General features: G+C 39.6%; 1 protein-coding gene across 1 annotated transcript in view; it reads right to left on the bottom strand.

Moving 5' to 3' along the window:
* Positions 1–25186, bottom strand: part of ZNF608 (zinc finger protein 608) — an 81450-nt gene that overhangs the window by 4291 nt on the left and 51973 nt on the right. The window contains exons 4-5 of the mRNA XM_042012869.1: positions 3922–4009; positions 1004–3455 (exon numbers count right to left, since the gene is read on the bottom strand). Coding sequence (XP_041868803.1) covers positions 1004–3455; positions 3922–4009 — 2540 coding nt within the window. The remainder of the gene's footprint in view (positions 1–1003; positions 3456–3921; positions 4010–25186) is intronic.

Here is a 25186-nt window from a genome sequence, read left to right as displayed (position 1 = left end):
AGAAGAGCTAATTGTAAACATTTTCTCCAACTGACAGACAGTTATGGCACACGCCACAGAAATATAAGCACACAACTAAACACTTGGACAGTCTGGTTCAAATACTCACTTGAATCAGCAGAAATCTTCTCCTGCTTAGGGCTGTACCATCCCACTTCCTTTAGAGCTTGCTACTCCCACTCCCCTGACCCCACTGTACCTTGAAAGACAGCCCGTAAGGGTGAGGTCTGGGATGTACCATAGACCAGAACATGAAAGCACCGAGCATTGAGGCTCCAGTTCAGAGCACGGAGACAGTGGCATTGCCTCAAATGAAGGCAATGTGACATCTACGAAGGTCAGCATGAAGCCACTGGATAAAATTCTGGTTACACTGAAGTCAATGGCAAAACTATAGCTGACTTCAATGGAGAGAGGATTTCATCCATTGTGTAGGTCTGTAGGGGCTTGAGGTTGGTTGAGGAGAGAAGGGGAACTTAACTGCTTCAGAAAGGTCACCTTGGGTTAAGATAAAGAGCTGTGCTTTAAGCCAACTCTTCAAAGAACCAGCTCACCCATCTTTAGTAAATGCCAACTGTCATTTAACAAGAAAAAGAAACACTTCAAACCATGTTTCAAATCTACTTTAAGTCCTCTTACAATGAAAGCTGCTTATTTTGCTTGAAATTTCTCATTTCTGAACTAAGCAAAATGCTTAGAATTTACATCTAAAAGAGAAATCTAATTCTATTTTATTCATGCATATAATTTAAAATAGTCTATTCAGGTCTTAAGCCTGGGTTCTGTCACCACCTCACTAGACTTTTTAATTTATTTTTTTGTTCTTTTCAAACAGCTCATCTGGAAGGTTTATTCACAGACTACAATACCATCCAGCATGAAAAAAGGATGGTGGAGTTTGTTTGGCTGCAGAGGCAGAAGAACATAGCAGAATCAGGGAGAAAATCTCACATGACTTAAAAGATAAACCAAGACACTCTTGTTCCATTTCCTGTGATCTTACCTGTTTAAATCTTGTGGTTGGATCTACTCCTGTTTGCTTCATGGAGTCCATAACAGATTTCATCTCCACAGCCTCCTTTATAAGCTGGTGGTTTTCCATTTGTTTGGCTTTGAAAGTGTCAGACTGAAGCTGCTGCTGGTGATTGGAAAGGATCTGTGATTTGCTTGTCTCCTCACCTTTGTTAGGAACTGAAGACCCTATTTTAGTGTTATTTTTGCTGGACTCTGGAGTTGAAGGGGCCTTTGAAATAGTAGCAGATGGAATATTTTTTTGCTTGTTGTCATCCTTCCCAATCTCCTTCAAGGGGGGGTCATTCTTCCTTTCACAGTCCCTCCCACTTTGTGCTATTTTCTGTTCTGCTAGTCTCTGGTCCTCATAATATTTTTCATACTGCTGCCTGTAAGCAGGGTTGGAGGCCATTAAGGACTTTTGGTCCATATAGAGCCCATAGGCATACTGTCCATAATAAAGTGACTGAGCAAGTGCAGGGTGTCTTTGAGTTATTACTGACTGGTGTTGTGGCTGCAAATTAGAGGAAGTGCTTTCGCTTTTCTTGGCATCTGACGATTCTGCCTTCTCTTTCTTTTCAGCCTCTTCCTCAGCCTCTTTTTTAATCTTCAGCCCCTGTGGGGTACTGTTGTTCCCAGCTGCTGGGGCACTGACCTGTCCAGAGTGCAAGTAACTTGGGGAATAATAAGGATCGTAGCCATGGTAATAGGGAGAATGAGACTCTTTTGCTTGAGCTGATTGTGCTGTGGTTGAAGAATGTCCTTTTACAACACCATCTTTATTAGAAATAATATCTGATGGAGAGCTGGCCTTTGACCTCATGCCCTCTGACCTGCTGTCAGAGCCACCATCATCAGCTGCATCAGAAATATCTGAGTAAGCAGGGCTGTTGGTTTTAGCGGCCGTGCTGTCTGCACCATTCTGTGTCAACACGTGCAGTGGGGCCATGGCAGATTGTCCATTCACCAAAGTGCTGCATTCCATCCTGGAGGCACTCCCTATGGAAGGGCTGGGCGCATTGTCTGTGAATGTGTAAACTTTATCAGCTTCAGCCTTAATACTTGCCATCCTGCTCTCTTGAGACTCTGACAGTCCATTAGCTAGCACTTCATTCTTGTTGAGATGGTCCTTTAAAAAATGTCCAGATAAGTCTTTTCCAGACCCTTTTGAATCCTCCAGCTTCCCCAGCTTAGAATCCATCTTGGGGCTGCCCGTCTCTTTGCTTTCTTTGTCCTTCAGCTTTCGCTTCTCCTTTTTCTTCTTGTCTTTGAGTGATGTGAGAGCTGGGTTTACAGTGCTTGGCTCTCCCATAATTGTGGGCTTTGGTTGAATAGGTTTCAGTGGAGGGCTCTTTGGTGTAGCCTGAACAATAGTAGTTGTTAGAGAGGGCAGTCCTGGTATTGTCCCTGTAGTGGTGGTTGTAAAGGCTGTAGTAGGTATAGCTATTAACTGGGGAGGAGTTGGTGCTGGCGCTGGGGCAATGGGCCTGGCTGTTTTCAGTTTGGAAAGGTTTTTATCCACTTTGCAATTGTTCGATTTCTTCCCTTTATCACCCGAACTCTTCTTGTCAATTAACCCTTCAGCCTCCAATTTCGGCATTTCGGTTTGCAAATTGCCATCTGCTACTGAGCAATTATCCAGTGTGGCTGCCATGTTAGAAATTACTGGAAGGCTGTTCAATTCACTGTTCAGACCCTTCTTTTTGCCAGAATTCTTGCCAGTTTTGGAACTGATAACTGAACCAGGGCCATTGCTGGTCAGTTCCCTTTTTCCCTTGGGGGTCCCTGGGGTAGCAATGGAGGAAGGAGATGTCGGTGCTTTTAGCGGATCAAAGCCTGGCAAATTTGTGCTTTGCTCACTGCATTCAAGTGCCACATTACTCAGTGCTTCCTCGCAGTCTGAAATTTTGTCTTCACTGTCAGGCTCAAACTCCAGTTTGTTTTCTGGGTCTAAGTGTGCATGAGCCTGATGGTAACGCAATCCATTAATGTGCTTGTACTTCTTGTTGCAGTTGGGGTGAGGACAGTCAATCAACACTGGGGAAGAGCAGCCTTGGTCCAAAAAAGTAGCCTCAGGTTTCCCCTGTGGGGTGGTAGGAGTGCTTCTAGAGTTAGTACGAATGCGTTTTCCAGACTTATTGTCCTCTGAACTGGAGTTCAAATCTAGCTCCATAGGAGGCTTAGATTTCCTCTTGTTTGTGGACGAGGGGCTGGCTTTGACTTCATCCATGGCGCAGTTTGGGGGTGTTCTGCGCCCACTTGCGTTAAGGCTGCCCCTCCTCCCCTTCCCATTGGCACCACCTCGATTTTTATTCTGAAGTCCTCTGGACTCTGCAAAACTCGCATCATTCCCAGGTACAGCCGCAGCTGCAGCGGACCTTGCCCGCTTCCCCCTGCCCCGTCCTCCACGCATTTCCAGGTCACTCGTTGGCGATTCACAAAACCTGTGCAAACAATAGATTTCATCAGCAGGAGCCGTGAACTAAAAAAAAAAAACCACCACCACCACGTCTCATAAGAGGACCGTCACATGTTAAAGGAAAGATGTTCTTCTGACAAATGAGAATATTACAGTGTCAAAGGCAAAGACATGAAAAAAGGACAAAAATGGCAAGGACGGCTAATTAGAACAATGGAGCAAAAAATTTTGTTAACTTAAGAAATGTATTTTGAAATTAACTGCTCTCTGACTGAATCCCATGTATTTCCCCTCCCCTCTCAAAAACACAAAAGTAAAATAAAAAAGAACTTCCACCCCACATTTCACCCTGGAACAGAGAACTATTCGTTTTGCTGGTGCATGTTTTCAATTATAACCAGTTGTGTTTTATTAATCTCTGTACCGTCTCTTGCCTGAGATTAGGGGTTAAAATACAGCAGAGAAAAAACAGACTCAGAATGTTTGCCTACCTAGGAGGGGCCCAGTCATGCTTTGTGCAGTCCAACAGTGTTCCCACGTAAGTCTTGTTCCTCCATGTAACGTTTACCACTAGGACACCTGTCAGTGACCAAAAAACAATTATCACAGTTAGAACAATAACTGGGATAGGCTTTTTGTTTTGCTCTTTTATTTTCTTCTTTTTTTTTTTTTTTTTCTGTCCTTCCCCCACAAAGTAAGATGTTTATTCTCATTTGCTTTCAGACACTCTGGTCTGTATTCTTCCTCTTTTCTGGTTTCAGTGACCTCAAGTTAAAACCCACAGGAAAGACAGCAAACGACAAAGAACAAGAATGTGTGCACGCATGTGTGTGTAAGACAGCTTGCCTGTGTGACTGTGTGTGTGTAATCAAGATACAGATGACAGAAGGAAATGGGTTTTGCCATGTCCTGCTGTAAAACAGCAACACTCACCTCTTAATTTTGCTGTTATTGCACATAATTGCTTTCACTTGGCAGCCAGCCAGCATAAACTAAGCACCAGTTACAGTGTTTAAATCAGAAGGTGACTGAGAAGAATAATCTGCTTTGCTTTGAACAATATGATAATGATGCTTCTATTTACTTGAAATTACTCATATCCAAACATACAAACACACACATGTATGCACTGCAAGTTTTGTTCAGTAGATATATCTGGAAAAATGTATTATTTGCCTTGCCTTTGCTTCTGAGAGGGAAGTGAGGGACTAGACATGAAACTTCAACCATACAGCAGTGAAGGTTAAGAGTAATTGCAATATATATTTATATAGGAAGAGGGATCCTTTAAAAAACCTACTGTAATTTAATTGCTTTTCCACTTATGACTTTTATTAAATGCAAATTTGCCTGCCTAAAGCAGAATTCTAATTTTGTTTTATTTGAATTATCCCTGTAAAATTTGTAAATGGTAAGGTTATTGTAAGTAACAGGAAAATAAATGCAGGGGGTGCCATTCAAATGTTTTCAGGTTGCCCTCAAATGCTTCTTCACATAATTTGCCATCATATTTATGGACTAGCCAGCATAATGACCCCTTTAATTCATTAACTGCCGTAGATAAACACAAGGTAGTATTATTGAACCAGACATCTCTTCTCATTAGAAGACACACTGAAATAAAAAATACATGTCATCTAACAAAGGAAGGCACAATACAAAATGTTCCAAATATATGAGAGGCGTGAAGACACCAACTTGCAGCTGACAGCCTTGCTTTTCCTCTGCACTTCCCTTATTCTATCTGCAGCGTCTGTAACAGATACGAAGATGGCATTGTGCCAGAATGTTTCCAGCCCATCTTTTCTCTTTGTCTTACCAGCGCAATTTCTAATTTTGCACTAAAATCATCGCTCTCTGCTGAAGTGAGGTGAAGTTAACACACAACCAGCTGCTCATTTCCTCAGGGTTCTTTTAGCAGCAGGGAAGTATTTTAAATGTTCTTAGCAGAGGTACCAGGGAAGAAGGGATTTCCTTGAAAATTCTCTGTAGCAGATTTAAAATTTATCCCCCATATGGTTTTTCATTGTGATTACGCAACTGGAATTTTGTACACTGGGGTGAATTGGTCTGAAGCATGAAAGACAAAAAGCACTTCCAGCCAGTGTCAGAGCCAGGCTTTGAGTACCTAGAAGGATCATGGTGGAGGTGTTTAAGGAGAGACTGGATGTGGCACTCAGTCCCATGGTCTACTCGACAGGGGGGTGTTGGGTCATAGGTTGGACTCCATGGTCTCAGATGTCCTTCCCAGCGTAACTGACTCTGTGATTCTGTGATCAGGGTTAAAATGCCATGCTGTATTTTTATGACTTAGGCAAACTAGGCAGCCTGCAAAGACACCAAGGCTGCTTTATCTTGCCCCCTGTGTAGGCATGAAGGCAGCCAGGGAGTGCTGGGGTTCAGGGAGGAGGAGGAGGAGGAGGAGGAAGAGGAGAACAATCCAGTACATCCAAGAGGAAATGCCTGTCAGTGGAAATGGGATTTCTTACAATGAGCAACTCCAAGCTATGTTCCCACTTGCCATTCACACCCTCGAGAGGAGAGATTATAAAGGTGTTTCTCTGGCAGCCTTGATGCCTTCCTTCCACTACAACAGCTTGTCATCTGTGACTCTGTAAGGCTTCAAGTGAAAATCGTGAGTATTTTCCACCGGTAAATTCTGTTATGGCATGCAGCCCATCTATCTGCAGCAACACAGTTGTTCCCTCCAGCCCACATACCAATGTTTGTCCAGTCTCCTTAATGTACCAAGCAAGGAGAGCTGTCTGACATCCCACAGAGTAATACTGATGAGCTGTCTGTGCCATTTATTCTTCCCTAGCTAGTTCACCTTTATCCATTTTTAAAAAAGTAATTGTTATTTTTGTGGGGATTTTTTGAGTTGGGGTTTGTTTCTTTTTTTTTCATTTGTTTGGGGGCGGGGGGGCAGTGTTAGTGAAGGTTTATTCTGACCTAAGCATCCATCTTTCTTGATATTTGTAATCTTGCTGATCTCTACATGTACTTTATTCATTTATTAATTTATATACCAGACCTAGGGATAGTCTGTTACCTATTGATAGAAAAGAGGGCAAGGTAGAAGGCATAGAATAGTGAAAATAATAAAAGCCCCTGAAATCAATACATATTTCAGTAATTCTAAGAAGGCAGTTAAATGACCTTCCAGTGTAAGAAAGTCAGTGTTTCAAAAGCAAACACAAGTTCCTCCCTTAAAGTCTGCTATGTATAGCATGAATACATATATATACTTACATATACATACTATATGTACATATATATACAATTTAACTCTTGTTAAATTTGTTACACTTAGCAAAGATCCCGTGCAAGTAGGAGAGAATATTAATCTCCACGCTGTGTTAGAGAAGCTGTGGCAAGGAATACATTTCCTTTCCCTAATGGACAGCACATTGCTCAGCCCCAAGTAAGATTCCACAGAACTGGCAGGGAAGGTAGCTCATTTACTCCTCTAAGATTATCGTAGAAATGGGTGAGGAGAATATAAGTAACATGGGAGGTAGGACTGATCTAAGGAAACGTGCAACTGGTGGAGGCTTATTAGACCAAGGCACCGGAAAATTAAAGTGGAGATGACCGAGTTGGTAATCCACACAAAGTCCTTGATGCAGTGCTGAAGAGAAAGGATTATTCTTCTAAGTCAGGGTGTACTGTTTGTCCTGGCAAGGACTTCAGGCTCAAACCAAGAACCTCTGCTGAGCCTGAGCTGTCCCAGAGGCAGAGCTAGAGCAGTGTCCAGCTCAGCTCCAAGGATCACCCATGAGTACGATGGCCATGCACTCAGAGATGCACTAACCCTTCTCCGGGTCGTTCCAGCTCCTCTGTGCATGTGTGTGCCCACGCACCCCCTCCAACCTTGTGAAGGAACATATCACATACAGGACCAATCCTCTCCAGGGCTGTGTCAAGTCATAAAAAGTCACTATAATGGGACTTCCTATTACATTAGACTACCCATCATGTAGCAATAATTTATTTAACATTTTCTGAACAAGAGAGAACGTGCAGTCTGAGGAGGCCACAGGTTTCATATTGTCTGAATGCAAAGATGAATTTTCACCTTAAGACAAGCTCAAGAGGCTAAACTTTTTAAAATAGTTATTACTGAAGAATGGGAAAAAATTCAGATGTTTGTAATGAAACGTACCTAAGGGTATTTGGACTCTCTAAGATTCTAATTTAGGAGGAAACCTAGCCAAATATCTAATTCTGTTCTTGTGAGGTTGGATCAAACAACAGTGACTATATACTGCATGCCAATGTTTCTTTGAGCAAGTAAGGGTGTCAACTCAAAGAGTTTAACCAATTACCAGAGCACAGTTCACAAGAATTAGGTGTAATAGAGAAAAACTTATGTTCCCAAAATAAGGGTATACAGTTTTTGGTTTAATTTGGATTATCATTCCGTTTGCAAACTATGTAACTATTCACAGTTACAGTATATCCAAAATTAGCAATAATTTCTGCAGTCTTCAGTGTCATGTGTCCTAAATGAAAGCAAAATAGAATATTAGAATTAGAAGTTCTGAAGTTACTACCCAGGCTACCCTTTATCATTAAAGAGTAGACATAGTAAGTAATGAATATTTTATGTGTGGGAATTAAAACATGGTGTTATAATGTAAGAAAATGGGGTCATGTTACCCAAAAGTTTTACAGTTCACCTACTGTAGTTTTTCTGCCAAAATCCATTACTAGCCAAGGCATGATCATACACAAAAGCATTAAGGCATGACAGTGGTACACCCAGGATGTCACCTGGTGCCCACCACTGTCCATAGAAGCTCCTCCTTTAACATCAAAGGTGATGTCATTAGCCTTTTAGGAGTAAGAAGAGATGCTGTATTTTGCTTTTTTCCTTCACAGTACAGGTACCATTATGAGCTCTTTTTCTTTACTCATCATAATCATAACCACAATGTTTATGGCAAAAAATTTCCCAGACAGGAAGAACTAACCCATGCCTGTAGGAGCACAAAGCCATTTTACGTAAGCACTTGTGATAGATAAAATGTACAAAACAACTGTGACAATTTGTACTTGAATTTTATTATGGGATTAAAGGTCGTGTGTCACAAAAGCGGTATGTAAGAAAATAATTTCAGAAACCTATAGAAAAAAACACTTTTAATGAGTTCTGTGTATATAATGTATCTCTTCTTCCCCCCTCCCCACTTCCTCCTTTTCAGTGACTGCATAACAAAGACTGGAATCAAAATTTGCTATTTAGTATTAATTATATGTCATAGAATGAACTATGTCATCACAAATTGGAAATGAAGTAACTAAACTTGTTGCTAAGAAATGCAGATGTTCTATTTGACATAAAAACATCACAATCAAAGGCATTTTCAGTACCAGGCAAGGGTACTGTTCATATGGACTGCTCTGGCCCCACACTTTCAGCAGACACATTTATACTCTTGCAGATGTTCCTTCATTTAAAGACAAAAAACCCCTGAAGTATCTAGTCTAAAACAGATACTAATCTCTTTGATTTCTTGACTCTCTTTTCTGCAATGAACATAAGCCAAGAATTTTTATGTTTGTATTCAAAACTTTGAAAATGAGATCATGTGGTGAGGAGTCAAATTATCACATTACTATCCTAAATGCAGGTCCCGGCTTTTAAAAACACTGGCTTAAGAAAACAAACATGTTCAAATTCCAATACAAGTAGACGCTACTCAACTAATCAGACTGGAAAGCCTGACTTAATTTTTACAGCATAGACTGCTTTTGTGTTCAGACCCACAGCAAATGCTACAAAATCCTGGTTTAGTTCAAGCTGATTATTTTATCAGGAAACTCAGAAGACAGAATGGGTAAGCCTTCATTTTTGTAAAAGGAGCTGCTCCCTCTGCTCTTAGTAAAGAATCTGGCCATAAGTATCTGCAAAATTCTGGAGAAAGCAGATCTGCTCAAACTCTTTCTGAACACTTTTGTAACTGATTTGTTGAAGAATATTTAAATGATCTCTCAAAACTAGGAATGATTTGTCTGTTTTTCAGTCATCAAAAGTCATGTATGTTTAAAAAGTCATGTATATTTTAAAATTCACATAAGTCACTTACACTTTAACATAAATGGATTCCTCTGTGGTCAAAATTCCGAAATGAACAGTTCTGCCTACTACACCTTTACTATCCTGAGTATATTTTAAAACAACTTTTGCTGATGCCACAGGAAGATCTCCAAAGTATACCACCCTTTGCAGAATTTTTTAATAAGATTACTTCTTTAAAAGGTTAATATGATAAATAAATCCTTGTGGCAAAAATCTCTGTGGCATAGCAGTTCTTCAAGGCTGAGATGCAATCCCTGGTATAGAGAAGCATCATATCATTACTTGATGTAAAATTAAGTAAAATCAATTCCTTGTATCTTTGTGACTAGTGAATCTACAGATTTGTTTGCAAGTCAAATTTGATTTTCCTTTTGTCCCAGCCATGCCAAGTACAAATAACACAGACATGCCTGTGCGGCTCTGCAACATACCTGGGATAGCCAAACCATGGCATATTTGTCATCAGTGAGTACACCACCACCATCGATTAAACATGTGTTATTCTGCATGTGGCATTGCAATTTTTTTTGGTCCCACATATTTGACATCATTTTCTAACAATACTAAAAGGATATGAAGTGCAAAAAGCTGCAAGATGAAAATCTATATTCTTAGGATTATCTCAACTTTTTTGTTGCCACTGGTTTAGTAAAAGCAGTGTAACTCATTTGCCTCACAACCAACATATCCGCCACATCATCATCAATCCCACATCCACATATACACCTGCAATTCATCCAAGCAGAAAAAACACAGTACAATGTTTATATTAGACTTGCAATGCAAATGGCTTATTTCTCCTTGATTGCTTCCATCCAGAAAGTAATCTAAAATTAACAGCAAACATTCTACGTATGAAGCCACATCTTATACACTGAATGCTGATCTGGGAGACGTACAGTTTATTTACTACTTTAATCACACTCTCTGTCTAGCATGGCACAAGAACTTAACTACATCTACAGCAGGTGCACATGTAACAGGCATCAACATCAGTCAGCCTGAGAATGTAATTATTGTCAGGTGGCCTGAAAATGCAAGACTGTCGGGTTGGCTTTTTTTGTTCTGTTTTGTTGGTGGGATTTTTGGGGGGCTTTTTTGAGAACCCTATTGCTGCAGTGAATGTTTGAAAAGTCACTTTAACCACATCCTGTAATCAGACCATCTGGAGCACAGATCTGCAATTAGTCATCCTGGGCACTGGACTTTATCTGAACAAATACTGTACAGCAATGAAGATGAGAAGATTGGATAGCATCAAGGAAAAGAAGCGTAATGAAACACGTCTGGTATAGTCATAAACTGCTGAGGCACTTAGCTGTGGTGTTAATTCTGCATTCTGTACTTTATGAAAGCATAGGATTATAGGGCTGAGAGCCTAAACCCTGCTATTTTAGTTGATGTTGCCCTGCTGGTGGCTAAAGCTGGGCTACAAACTACAGTAGCTTCTGCAATGGCGTAACAGAGTAAGATTAGATCTGTGTGATTTCCAGTAAATTCTGAGTAATGACAACCTAAATTTCATGGATAGTTTATTTGAATGTCATACCCTTTCTTTTCGTTTCATTATGAAGTTATTGGTAAAATTAAGGTCATATTGAAAGGGGGAACTACCACCCTGGTTTGAAAGTAGCTGTTATATAGAACCTATTCCCTCGACATGCATTACATATTCCAATTTACATTCAAACAAGAAGCAGCAAATATACAGTGAGGAATAGCTCTTGGAAACATGGATCTGGGCCATCAAGCAGACAACTTTTTAATCCCACCTAATAATTACTGTAATAGATTTTCTTAATCTAGAAGTTTATCCCAGTGCATATAAAAGAATAAACACTGAAATAACTGAAGAAATCCTGTTTCCCCATGAGCCCATGTGCTTAATACACAAAAGAACACAAGCCACTTCTATCACTGTCATGTCTCCCACATCCTTTGTTCTGAAGCCTGATGGGCTGTATTGATTTGGGAAAATCATTGAACTTCTTGGAAAACTAGACTCTAGCTTATTCACCACCATCTATTTCTTTCTCAGGAAGACAGGTGGTCAATATTCAGTTGAATGGTCAGCTAAAAGAAGCTCTGGTTTCATTTCTTTTTCCTGCCTCCCTAGCAACATTATCCTCTTCCAGCTTTAGTATAAAAAAACCCCAGCATGTTAGGAAGACATGTAGCTGAGGGTAAGCTGAAATGGTAGTTTCTTTGGACAAAGCTATGACTGAAATGCTGGGGTCAGGCTGGCTCTGGAAAACAGGGCAGCATCTAATTAAAGAGCTCGTGTCCCTTATTCATTATAATGATAGTTGTATTTTTTCCAGTGTATATATTTCTTCTAAAGATGGCCTGCCTAACAAATAACCAGTGACCAAGATCTAGATGCAAATGGAGAGCTGAAAGAAATATGAATGGTCCTAATCAAATCCAAGGCTAAAATTCACAGTCATTAGAAGACCAATAAAAGACTCAATGAAAACTGGGTAGTACACCAGAAATTACATCAGATTGGGTCCAAAATGGCTTGTTGATTTATCCACAACTAAATATTTCTACTAAAATATGAGCTACTTAGAGTGGTGATTTTGAAATCTATGAAGCCACAGCAACCCACATAATTTTTTCCTGCCAGATTTATATAAAAGTGATTAGAATTTGGCAGGACCAGGAAAACTTTTGGATAAATTGCTGTTACATCTCTTGAATGTCAGACCACATGACTGCAGTGTTTACAGGAAAATGTGCAATTAATGTTATTATAAACTAACCATAGGCTTCTGACCTCGAGTACAACTAAAGAGTTAGTTTTTGTGCAGCCCTTACCTTTTCTTTGGCCAGAGTAACTGAACAGCTTCAATGTTTCACCACAGCTTGAGAATAAAACTGCAGTCTTACTTTATTTCAGCTGATACTAAAAATGCGAGTTGAAAATCATTTAACATCTGTGTGTTCTGAAGAAAAGCATATCTGTTTCAGAAATAAAGTATTTTGTTTCTAGCAGATTTTTTTCTTTTTTACTTCAGTAATCATAACTGTGATTCACATAGCCTGACACTGAGAAGTGTCAGAGTCTCAATTTTAGAAGAAGTAAATGCTGTTCTGTAATCCCCTGAGTTTCCCATTCACTTCTCAAGGAGTGTTATTTCAGCTCCTCTGTTGCTGGCCTGTTGAACACATGGACGCTCTTCTGACTTCTTGTAGAGCAAAAGGAAAAGAAGCCCCACAATCCACTGCCTTTGCTTGTACTCCAGGACCATATGTCACTTGAGATAAGCAACAGAACACAGGGCTTTTCAACTAATCTGTCACACTTGCTTCCTGCACTCTATATTAATTACAGGAACTCTTCAGCTACTTACTTCTCTCCCAAACTGTTTCTCCCTTAAAAGCAAGTAAATAGCAAAGCAAAACAAGCCTGGAGCATGGGGGAAAGAGCTATTGTTTCAACACAAGAAGTAGGGCCAAAAAAGGGAAAACCAAAACCATTTTTTTCTCACTCAGACAAGCATTCAGGAGTTCCTTTTAAGAATTATCTGCCTCATTTCTATTCTTCTTCTCAGACATCAGACCACAGAAATACTGTTTTCATCAGCAGACTGTTGAGAAACAGCTGCAGAAATGGGGAAGCTGGTATAAATTTATGTCAGTATGTGTGTGTGTAAATGTATAAAAAAAACCCGACAAAAACCCCAAAACCTCGTAAGGAGCTCATACACTTTTTTTCTTCCTAAGGCGAGTATTAGGATATCTCAATAGAAGTTTTTGTCCCAGCTCTGAACTCTGCTACTGTGGGAACTTGAGTAAAACCCAAGCAAATAACAGATGACAAAACGTACCTATAAACCTTCAGGTGTCTTTGGTGATTAGTTTCCCAGTGCTGTACATCATGATAAAGTGCTGCCAGGTGCAAACACTGGTACAATTATTTATCAAACAGTAGAGTAACTAATGAAACATAAAGGAATGGAAGACAGAAGAGAGCGAATTTATGGAAAAGAAACAGCACGAATAAAGAAACAATTCCAATCCTGAACCATGAAAATTCTTCCAAATCTGTAGACTGCAGATACCAGAATTGCAGTCGAGCCAGCCAGACAATTCTGCTCAAACTCAAAGCGCTGCTGCTGATCCATGTACCTCATTGGGACTGAGAAGCAGAGCCCCTTATAAATTATGATGCTTTATTTAAAGTCAAAGCATTTATTTGCTTTTGTGCCAGCTTTGGATCCTTTTCATCTCTAGCTTCCAGGCCCAAGAGAGAACACACTCCTGTAGCTCTGCTGGCAGCCAGCTGTGGCCTCAGTAAATCATAAAGCCTCCTAACAAGCCATTCTTTACAAAGGCCAACTGCAGTTAGTAGACATGACAACTTCTCTATTATTCCACTCACTAGAATTTAAAATAGCAATTTAAATCCATGGCTGAAAACATTGAAATCTACTGAACTGCATTTTACATCTTTCTCTCTTTGCATTAAGCTTCACTGATTTCATGAAGACTTCATTGTCTTCTGCCTGGGAAAAGGGTAAGTAAACACCTAAGACAGACACATCCAAGACAAAGGGGAGGGAAATAAAAACATTTGGGATTTCTTTTGCAGAACTCCCTCAGGTTTTCTTGCTACAGCTAACAAGAGACAAATAACTCTTCTTTCATTTAGTTTATGGGACTTGCACAGACACATCATTTATGTTTGTGGATATAAACTCTATTAAGATCTGAATACAGTAGTATGCCACCATGAAACCTCACAGCAAAATACATAAAAATGAAAGTGGTCTATAGGCAAGCATTGGGTGTACATAAGAGTCCTATGAAAACTGCAAGTGTAAATGATGAATTCTCTTTCTTCTACCTTTTTCCCACTCATGCACCAAAAAGGAATCAATTTGGTGTGGCCAGGTTCAGCATTTCTAATTTTCCTCTATGTAGAAAAAGCAGATCAAACACCTTATAAAATGGGGGCTCTTCTTCCTACACAATTGCTTCAGTTTAGGATTTGGTGTAACCTTATTTTAAGGTCTTTTGTTACTATAGCTAACAGATTGTAAGCCAAACTATGCTTGAAACTTCACCTTCTAGATTTGAAAACCACAAAACAAATATTATGCATTGCCAAAGCTATATGCTACATAATTTTTACAGTTCTTATACTACAAACTAGTTATTTTCTTTGAAAAATAGTAGGCAGTGTTATCCTTCCCATTATAAAATTCTTGCATTTTTGTAGTGGAAGAGATGCCGCTGGCAGTCAAAAGTGTTTCAGTTATACACTTAAGATACCAGTTCAGTTTTGTAAACAAGCCTAATGAACTGTGACTAATAGTGTTCTCCTTGAGCAGAAGTAAGGTAAAAGGGCTTTTGTTAGCATTTGCTGAAGCAAAGTACTCATTTTGCTGGGACAGAACAAAAGTGAGCTACTTGTTAGCTAGCCTACTTCAATAGGTGTCAAAATTCTGCAGAGAAGTTCACCGTGATTTTCTTTCCTATGTTTTAAATTATCTTCCAAGTGGGTAAACTAGTAAAACATCTAGTTAACCAGCTGGCTTACTCCAGCTGCTTGACAATACTGATGCAATGCAAAGGCAGACTACCAGCAAAATGATATCCCACTAGAGACGACTATACTTTCTGTGAGACTTTCCTTCTCTTGCCAGCAACTGGTTGAACAACTTTCCTGTAAGTATCCTTTGCACATGCTGTCCCAATTTCTCCACCTATTAACAGCAGCCTGGCTAGTTTACCGAGGCCTGCTGTGATCTATGCCTCTACTACAGCTTCTCTTGGCTTTTTCATGCACTGGAGCTGATCAACTTTTGACCCTCATAGGTTTAGAAACAAAACTATTTAGACCCTGAAGACAGCCCTGAAGACTGCATAAAAGGTAGGCAAAAACTTAGGATGCTAAGAAATCTAATATACTCAGCTGAAAATCTCTGTTTCTTTTGGCAATGTGACATCCCTAAAAGGATTATCATAGGCATGCCCTCCCTCATCAAAAGTACAACCACCATGATGACAGAAACACATATTTCTATACTGGGAGACTGTTTTCCCATGTCACTAAAGGGGGGAGGAAGACTGGACTTTCAGACATTACTTAATTATTTCCTTGGTCAGACAAACAGTTTCAAGATAAAGCTTGCTTTACTCCAGAATCTACACACAAATTTCTGTATAAATTATTGACTGCACTTTGGCCTCATCTGAAATGTTGGCCCCTGAGGCTGATAAGCTCTGACCCCAGGTGACACATCCAGCCCTCTCACAAGAGGCAGGAACATTATTGCTTTGCACTGAGGACTGCAGCCCAAGAGCCAATCAATCAAGCTCCCTGACAGCTTTTACAGCCTCCTCACATTAGGCCTAAGTCAAACTCCAGGGCTCCTATTGTTCACATTATTCTTTTCTTCCTCTGCTCTGATGAAGTTAGAGCAAGTCCAAGGCTTCAATGAGAAAGAAAGGCTATTATGAGCAGCTCAGATTTTATTGACTCTGAGCTGTACAACAATGGCCCCAAAGCCTTTTTCTTGAAAGTAACACATTCCTAATTGCTAATAATCATAGGCAACAAAGATCAGTCCTTAGACTTATGTGAAAGAAAGGCACAACACTGACATAGATAGAATTGTCATCTTTACATACTAAGAAAGATTTTTGAAGATAATTTTATGCACACCAAGAAGGATAACCTTTCAGTCACACAGAACTGTCATACAAATGTTGCCATGTACCATAACATACACATAGCTTGTGTATTAGAGAACCAGTGACCATAACAGATTTGATTAAAAATATCCCTAGTGGAATTGTGCTATGCTAACTGTGGACAAATGAATATTTTCTTCTTTAGTCACCCTATAGTATTTCAAGATCAGTATCACATTGTGCTCAAAATGAAAAGACTTTCAGAACTAATCATGATGTCATTATTTTTTCCTAGTTTTGTTCTGAGGTCTGAAGATCATTTAAGTGGGATTTCTACATGTGTGACAGGGAAAAAAGAACACTGACTTATCTTTGAAAACATTCGCCCTTCATTATTACTACTAATATTAGACACTATGATTTCAGCTGCATGCATAAATCTTAATACCACCAACAGGTGCTGTCCAAAAACCTTTTTTGTGTAAGAATTTCAACATTGTGTAACATGACTAGATTTTGCAGTTGACAAAGATGTCCTTGTCTTTTTGGGCTTTTTTTTTGTTTTGTTGTTTGTTTGGTTGGTTTTTTTTGGGGGGGGGTGGTAGTGGTGGGTTTTTTTAAATTAACTTAGCTGTAGCCTTAGATGATTCTGCCATTGTAACTTCAGCTTTTAGGAAAGGATCATTTCATTTTAAATTACAGACAAGAAATTGGCAGCCATAAGTGAAGGCTTATTTACTTTCTTAAACCTGAATCTCAGTACTAAGGCAGCAAGATATATTTTCAATTAAACTGTTTCATCCACATATTTTTAGTGCTCCAACTTCACAAGTGCACTGAACTGGTATAAGATGCAGAGAGCTTTCTGGGAATGTGCTAGCTGAAAGAACAGCAGTTTCCTTCTGCTAAATCCTCTGACACAGCAGCTTGCCTTTTCAGCTGTCATTCAGTCCAATGTGGCTTTTCATACAAAACCAGAGGAGATCAAGTGCAGATTAAAAGCTTGTTTCAAATGAAGGATTCCCCTCCCTCCCTGGATTTCAGCTGAAAGCATATTTACACCCTGAAGAATGAGAAGAACTCATAATTTGTAGTCCATCAAATATCTTATTTTCAGATTGTGCTTAAGTTTCACAGTTACTTTGGTGGACATCTGAATAAACAGAGCAGTAAGCACTGGTAGTGCTGGAATAGCATAATAAAAAGTAAAAATTTCAATTTATTTATGTAGACACTGTAGATCAAACAGTCACAGTATTAGTAACTCAAGTTTTTATCCTTATGAATATTCTTTTATTTCCTTCCTTTTAAATAGTACCAACATTAAATTTCTTTTCCCTACAGGGACATAAAATGTGACTGAGAAAAACCAGCCAAGCAGTGTGAAAAGGTAAGCACTGCAGCACCTGGGACTGTACAGGGCTTGTAGTGTGCAAGGGTTCCTGTTTACAGTGCTGCCAATTAGCTCTCACTCACAGGCACTGTGTTCAGCTTGAGCGTTTTTTTTAAGGGAAATAAATGTAATACTATTCTTGTCAACTTACAAACCGGCAAGTAATGCTGCTATATTTAACCTAGAAGCTGTTTTTCATGGGTGCTCTGAATGATATCTAATTTAGAAAAATGACAGTGATTTTGCTGAGCTTTCCAAAATCAACACACGTTTTAGTTGAACAAAACAAAAGGCTGCTGAAGCACATTTATCTCTCTGATGATGTATATTCACTAAGTACAGCCCATAACCCACCTACTCAGAGCAGCTTTAGACAGCTAGCCTCACCCACAGACTCTTACCATTTAATGAACAGTCACAGCCAACAAATCTTTTACCACCCGATGGTTGCTGTTCCTTAGGACTCCAGGCCCAAAAAGAAATTTGTCACAACTTTAATAAATTTTACAGATGTGATAGGTAAATCCAATAAAGAAAACAGGGCTTTTATGAAACAAAAAATCGACAGAGCAGAAAGCTGCTCCTCAAGACTGTGCGCAGGCGCACGGGGCTTCTGCTGAAGTGAAATAGACAATGAAGGTTAGGAAGCATGAAATGACAGCCTTCTTTGCTTTTCAGGGAACGTAAATTTTATTCACAGAACGTAAATCTCAAAGTCATGGTTTTCAGTCTGTATGCATGAACACACAAGATTGATTTCAAGGAGATTTGGAAGTATTTAACTCATTGCTCAGAGATGCAAATCCCATCCTGTACAATCATTATTGTAAAAATAAGAGAAAAAAGATGGGTGACGTTTCAAGGGCTCTGCCTATATGTTTTCATTTTTCAGATAGTCACAGATCATTAAGCTTCCATTTCAAATATGGACATGCCTGCATTGAAGCACCCAAATAAATCTGTGTAAGTTCTGCATGTATTAGGGCAGCTTAAAATGCTTAATGAATAATACAGCTTAAATGAAAGCTTAAATCGTGAATATGTTTGCCACAACCATAAAATGCCCATGCCTAAACAGTCCTCCCTAAAAGAGCAGAAAAAGTTCAAATGGTTCAATAAACATGGCAGCAGACTTAGTGTGGATGCAGTGCTGAAAAATTTTTGGAAATGCATATAAGTATTTCTTGACTTTGGCACATCTGTTGCAGCTCAGAGTGGTTTTCTTATAATTCAATACCTCTTTCATGATACTTCACTGCTTATCGTAAAACCAATCAGGTAGAAAAAACTGCTGTTGTTAAATTAAAAATCCCAAACCACAGATTCTTAAGCATGGTGTGTCAAGTTAATACATTATACCATTAAAAAATTCTCTGCAGCCTTTTCTAACAGAAAACAGATCTATTCTTGAACACAGATGAGCTTCCCCTGTGTCAATAAACACAAACTGATTCTATTTAAAACACAGAGGAAACTGGTTAATTTCTATCTCAATAAAATTTATGAAGCAATAAAAACTTTGTAGTACAAGCTGTGTGGTTTGTTTCACTTCCTTGTCACATGAATTAATGAGGAAAACCCTTCCCTTCATTCTGTTATGCAGATTTGCGCTGGAGAGTACAACATACACTGACCAAAAGCCCCAAGGGCCTAATTCTGATTTCCATGCCTCACCTGCTACTTCTTCATAAATTTTGGCAAGAAACATTTTCATTTCCCATCTTTGTGATGACAGTGCTTGTAAACTCGATCACCACTACACTGTCGATTGTGCTTAGTAATGCAGTATAACTGATGTGGGGGGGTGGAAGGAAAGAAATGTCATGTCTGAACTAGGGTCACACTAGTATTACCCTTCGCTCTCTATTTATGATACTGAAAATTCCAACAAATTTGAATTTTTGCAACCCCTGACCAGGAGCAAGAGGGAAGGGGAAATGAACTGAATGCCTGAAAATATATGCCTGTAACAGCAGGAGCAGAAAAGACTGATAAAGATTTTATATACAGCATTAAGTCAGATTAAATACAATTCCTCACTCCATGTTTTATTGTCATTTATGTTCTTTCTGGCCACACGAAGAAAGCTGCTTCTGACAGACCACAAAAGCAAGGCTTCTGAGAGTGTTTTGTTCTTTCTCTTCAAATCCTCTGATGCATTAGTTTTCTGATCTCTCTCCTAATATAAAACTACAGCTCACTGCTTACATGATCATCTTTGTCAGAACAACTTCCACTCAGACATCAGCTAATCCACTACAGCTAATGGTTTCTGTCAGGATGGAAGCAAGGGAAATGATGCCATCATTTACTACATGGAATAATCTGCATATCTCAAATGGACCTCCCCGTTCATGAAATGCCAGTGGTGATGTATCAAACCCTTATAAAATCTAGCTCCCTCAGTCCTAGCCTGTGAATGTGGTTTCATAAATACATTTAACCAATGTACTTTTTCGTATAGCCCTAGAGATTGTGGGGTTCACTGGGGTGGATATTCACCCTCCTACTGGCTGAGAGACAACTGCATGGTAAGACTGCTCTCCTGCTCTTGGCTCTCCACATTATTTATATGGTTAGAATCTTTTAACTCACCTAACCTGCCTTATAAAGAGGAGTCTTGTGTTTCAGGAGACAAGGTTGCCTGAAGAGATGGGTAATCACCCACCATATAAAGTTTAACAAGGGAAAGTGCCAGATTCTGCAACTGGGACATGGCAACCCTGGATGTACGGACAGACTGAGGAATGAGAGGCGGGAGAGCAGAGCCACAGAAAAGGACCTGGGAGTCCTGTCAATGACAGCATGAATAGGAATCAGCAGTGTCCCTGGCAGGCAGGAGGGCCACCCGTGTCCTGGGGTGCATCAGGCACAGCATCACCAGCCGGGCAAGGGAGGGGATTGTCCCGCTCTGCTCTGCACTGGGGCGGCCTCACCTCGAGTGTTGGGGACAGGTCTGGGTGCCACAACACAGAAAAGCCACTGAGCTGTTAGAGAGTGTCCAAAGGAGGGCACGAGGATGGTGAAGGGCCTTGAGGAGAAGCCGTGTGAGGAGTGGCTGAGGTCACTTGGTCTGTTCAGCCTGGAGGAGACTGAGGGGAGACCTCACTGCAGTTACAACTTCCTTGTGAGGGGAAGAGGAGGGGCAGGCACTGATCTCTCCTCTGTGGTGACAGTGACAGGACCCAAGGGAATGTGCCAGGGGAAGTTTAGGTTGTACATCAGGATGAGGTTTTTCACCCAGAGGGTGAATGGGCACTGGGCTGCCCAGGGCAGTGATGACAGCGCCAACCTGACAGAGTTCAAGAAATATTTGGACAATGCTCTCAGGCACATGGTGTGACTCTTGGGGTGTCCTGCATAAGGCCAGGAATTAGACTTCATGATCCTTGTGGGTCCTTTCCAATTCAGCATATTCTATGATTTTATGAAGATGACCATTTGAAACCACAAAAGTGATCAGCAAAAAGTGATACTGTACTAGCAAAAAGTGATACTGTACTTGTTTTTTGTTCTCTTATGCTTCCTGTGCAATATTCACCAGAAGATTAAGGCCGCTTAAAAAGAAGGATAAAGTAGAATCTCTACTTTCATTTCATCAGGTAAAAAAAAGCAGCACTGACAAAGGAAGGGTGGCAATGAGGAATAAAAGTCAGACCTCCATATGTCTCCACCCATGGGCTCCTGTTGATGAACTGCATCTCTGAGCAGTAGACAACCAAATGCAGTAACAACAGATGCCACAACAAGAAGTTTGTAACACTTTGGGAAGGTGTGAAAGGAATGACAGTTGGCTGCCTTTTTCAAATCTCCGGCAGAAGCCTCTCTCCTCACCCAGAAGGCAGCCAAGGCTGTGGCACCTTTTCCTCACAGTTTCACTGTGTTTAGAGGTCTTCCCAATGATCTTTGAGTGCTTTATTCAAATAATTGTTTAGATTACAGAGGCTGGGTTTCTTCTCATAGCCTGTCCTCTGTGACAGAGACAGAGTACTAGAGATCAAAGTAAGACCATACGTTTGTTACATCTGTTAAGGGACACAAGAACATAGAGGTCTTTCTGCCCCTTTTGGGAACTGAACAAAAGCAGGACTGGTAAGTGGATGTTTTCTCCTGGAACACCTTTCTAGTTCTGGTTGAAAATCTTCTGCAAATGTCATTTTGAGAAAGAAAATTACAATTACCTATGAAAACTCTACAGAAGGGACTTGCCTTTGAAACAAGAAACACCAGTGGAGATTTGAAGACTGAAGATTTAATAACAGGAACTGATATATTCTTGTTAACAGAGATCTGAAGCTATCTAAAATGGCTACCAGACTACTCAAAAGAGAAGGAAAGTACACTAGGATTTTATCCAGTGTCCATGGAAAAGATTTGTAGAGGATTTGTCTTTTTCTCTTCACCATACTAGAGACAGCCCAAACCTAGTTAGCATTGTACTTTCTAGAAGCCTTCTTTTATTTTGCATAGGCCCACACACAATCAGAAACATTTGCTTTTTAGTAGGAAACCTTTTGGGGACAAACAGATAAAAATGCTGCTTGGTGAAATGAATCAGCTTCCAAGGAAGAAGGCTGCAGGATACACAAGAGCTACACCAAAAGAAATCCACATCAAGTTTTCACGATCTCTTTCCAGCTGATAGGATTGGTAGGCTGGCAGAAAGCTGCTACCTTTACCCTTCGTTTGAATGTTTTGAAAACAGCAGGATTCTATCAAAAAACCTCTTGGGCAAAGATTCCCTGTTGCCCAACAGATGTATTCTAACTTTCCTGTAAGATTTGCAAGCTTATATTACTTTTAGCTTCTGTCCTCTGAAAAGGCTTTTTTTCCCCTTTCTTGATAAGACTGCTGGGTGACTAAGACCTGTTTCTAAGAACATGAAAATTTGCATTTGTTCCATTAGAAATGCAAACTTGACCAAAGAGTTCACAAGGACTGTAAGTACGTTGTTTACACTGAGAAGATCCTGAAGATATAAGCACGGTCATGAAAAAATCTGTATTTCCTAAATATGAATTTAACAACTATTCCTTTCAAAAAGTTTCCTTTTTTTTCTGATTTTTTAAATTATTTTTAATCACCAGTAGACTAGTTCAAAGACTTGAGACAAAAAATGACAAAAGGCAAATCTGGTAAACTTGAAAAACTGGCAACTGGAAGTAAAACATCCTTAAACTAAAAGACCGTAAAGTGATTCTTTCAGTAGCTAGACTAAGGCAGTTCAGAAATAATTCCACATAAAATTACATCCATATGAGTTTATTTCAAGTACTTTTAAATTTCACAAGCCAACAGCCAGTGTTTTAGAAAAATTAAGACCTATTTTTTCTCTGATATATATATCTTTAGGGGTTTAATATGCCCACTCCCAGTATATTTGGGAATTGCTGAAAATGACCTCCATGGACAGGAGGCTGTACCCTAGAGATCGAAGGCTGTCAGAAACATTCAGAGAGTAGAAAGATAATTTTTCTCTCCAATATTTAACAGTCACAAGACAGTCAAGGAAGAACGCTTCCAATAAGATTTAAGCCAATTTTGGTCTTTGTTTTTGAGAGCAAAGGCATTTCATAAAGAACCTTCCAAATTTATCTGGATTTCAGAGATTCACAATTATAATCAATGCAGATGTAAAGTATGAAATGGTGTCTAGATTCTAAACTTTAAACTTACTTTTCTGACTCCTCATCTCACCTGTCCTGCCTAGAGAATGTAGCAGCCACAATCAAAAGCTGTGTGGTTATTGGTTAAAGGTCTTTTTCTTAAAGGTCTTCCCAATGGGAGATTAGTAAACTATCTGCCTACACAATTAGAGAAATATGGGGCTTTCTCTTGATGTCCATGAGAAAACATCCTCTGTCTTTTAGAGAGTCTGTACAGAGAGAAGTGTAATGCATTTGTAAGCTAGTTGCTCACTGCCAAGGAGATTCATGGTTAGACAACCAGATGGATAATGACTGCTCTTTGACAGAACTATATGGCTGACTAACTGAGAAATTCGTATGAGATATTAGACTTCATAAAACTTCAGGAGTGCAAGGGAAGATTGTGGAAAGAAACCAAAAGAAGGATGAATCAAAAAGAACATTAGTGGTAAAGCTCACTTTTACTCTTTATCTGTCACGGGGAAATAAGCTACAGGGAAAACAACACATAACTAGGAAAACCTTCAATACTATTACCACTGGATGGTAGGGAGAATGAGAAAAGTGGGAAGACTGAGAGCGAAACTGTCTCTTGAAGGCTGTCTGCCAACTGTCTTATGGATGGCATAAATAAAATAGACCTGGCCACATCTTTGAGACCTTGAAGAGTTGGTTTTTTTTCAGTTCTCTCCAAGCAAAACTCAGCATACAACCAATACCACTCGAAGAAACAAACAAAAATGCTAATGAAGATTTACTGCTAGAAAAACATTCCATTGAAAATAGTTTAATAAACTGAAGAAGAGCAGTATATCCTCATTACCCTCCAAACTGAAACCAATAGCTGTCCTCACAGAAGGAAGATTAGTGTTATTTATGTGCCTCACTCAGACTTGATGGCATTCTTGGATCTTGGTATGCTGTACTATGTTTATAACACTGCCTTCCCTCATTCCTCATAAGACAGCTTTAAAAGATTATGTTGCACAAACGCAAAGGTTACTGGAGAGGCATCCTTCAAAATGTTGAGGTATTTACTAGCTAGGTACTGGTATGAAAAATTAAAGCTTAAGCCAAGCACAGGGGTAACTTTCCAGCAAAGAGTACCTTCACTCTCTCCTTATTCTTCCTTTAGCTGTATGGATTCAACAGTTGGTCTTCATTACTAAGCTGTCCATAAGAGAGTTATTCTCTGTTCCATATTTGGTTCCAATGAGCCCTTGATTAATAGCTGTCTGCTATAATTTATATATAGCCCTGGTTTAGGCAGAACAATTTCTTTTTTATGGCCATTTAAAAATATTTCACTAGTGCTGTTCACCTAATTTTTAATCTAAGGGAAAAAAAAAGGAAGAAGGTGACACACCATGTCCTAATTTCCTAGGAAATCTCCATGTGGGAAGTAAAAAAACCAAACCAAACCAACAAAACCAAACTCCAAAATGAAAACTAGACTCAATTATGAACTATACTGCTCACTGAACTGGACTACAGAGTAAAGAAGACTTCCAGAGCTGCCCAGTCCACCCCTCCTACTTCTGATGCAGTGTCAGCATCTATCCTAAAAAACGTTCATACAGGTTTTTCTCTAATGGCAGACTCTACAAGCTGCTAGACAACCTACTCCACAGCCTCATTATCCTTGCTGTTAGAAATGCTTTTCTAATATATCACTTGAATCTCTCTGGCCACAGCCTAAGATCATTGTTTCCTGCCCGTTCTGCCATGGTCACAAAGAACACACCAACCTGTTATAAATGAGATCTCATCCAACTTAATATCCTCTCCAAACCAACTAAAAAAACTCCCAAAACAGCAAAACCCCAAGAAACAGCAAAAGCCCAGACATGGAAAAAAACCTACAAAATCCTAAGTCCATAAATACTGTGTTATATTTTCTAAACTATGCTGTGAGGTTATTTTTTAGCTTTTCGAGTCAAGATTTGAGTTTGAGTAGAGCTGAGGGCAAATGAAACTTATTAAAT

Source organism: Corvus kubaryi, unplaced genomic scaffold, assembly GCF_017639235.1.
Source record: "Corvus kubaryi isolate FWS band 111438036 unplaced genomic scaffold, C.kubaryi_AGA036_p1.0 split1-37296, whole genome shotgun sequence".
Taxonomy (NCBI): Eukaryota; Metazoa; Chordata; class Aves; order Passeriformes; family Corvidae; genus Corvus; species Corvus kubaryi.
Note: the sequence above shows the minus strand (reverse complement) of the source record. Positions and strands in the feature narration are given on the sequence as shown.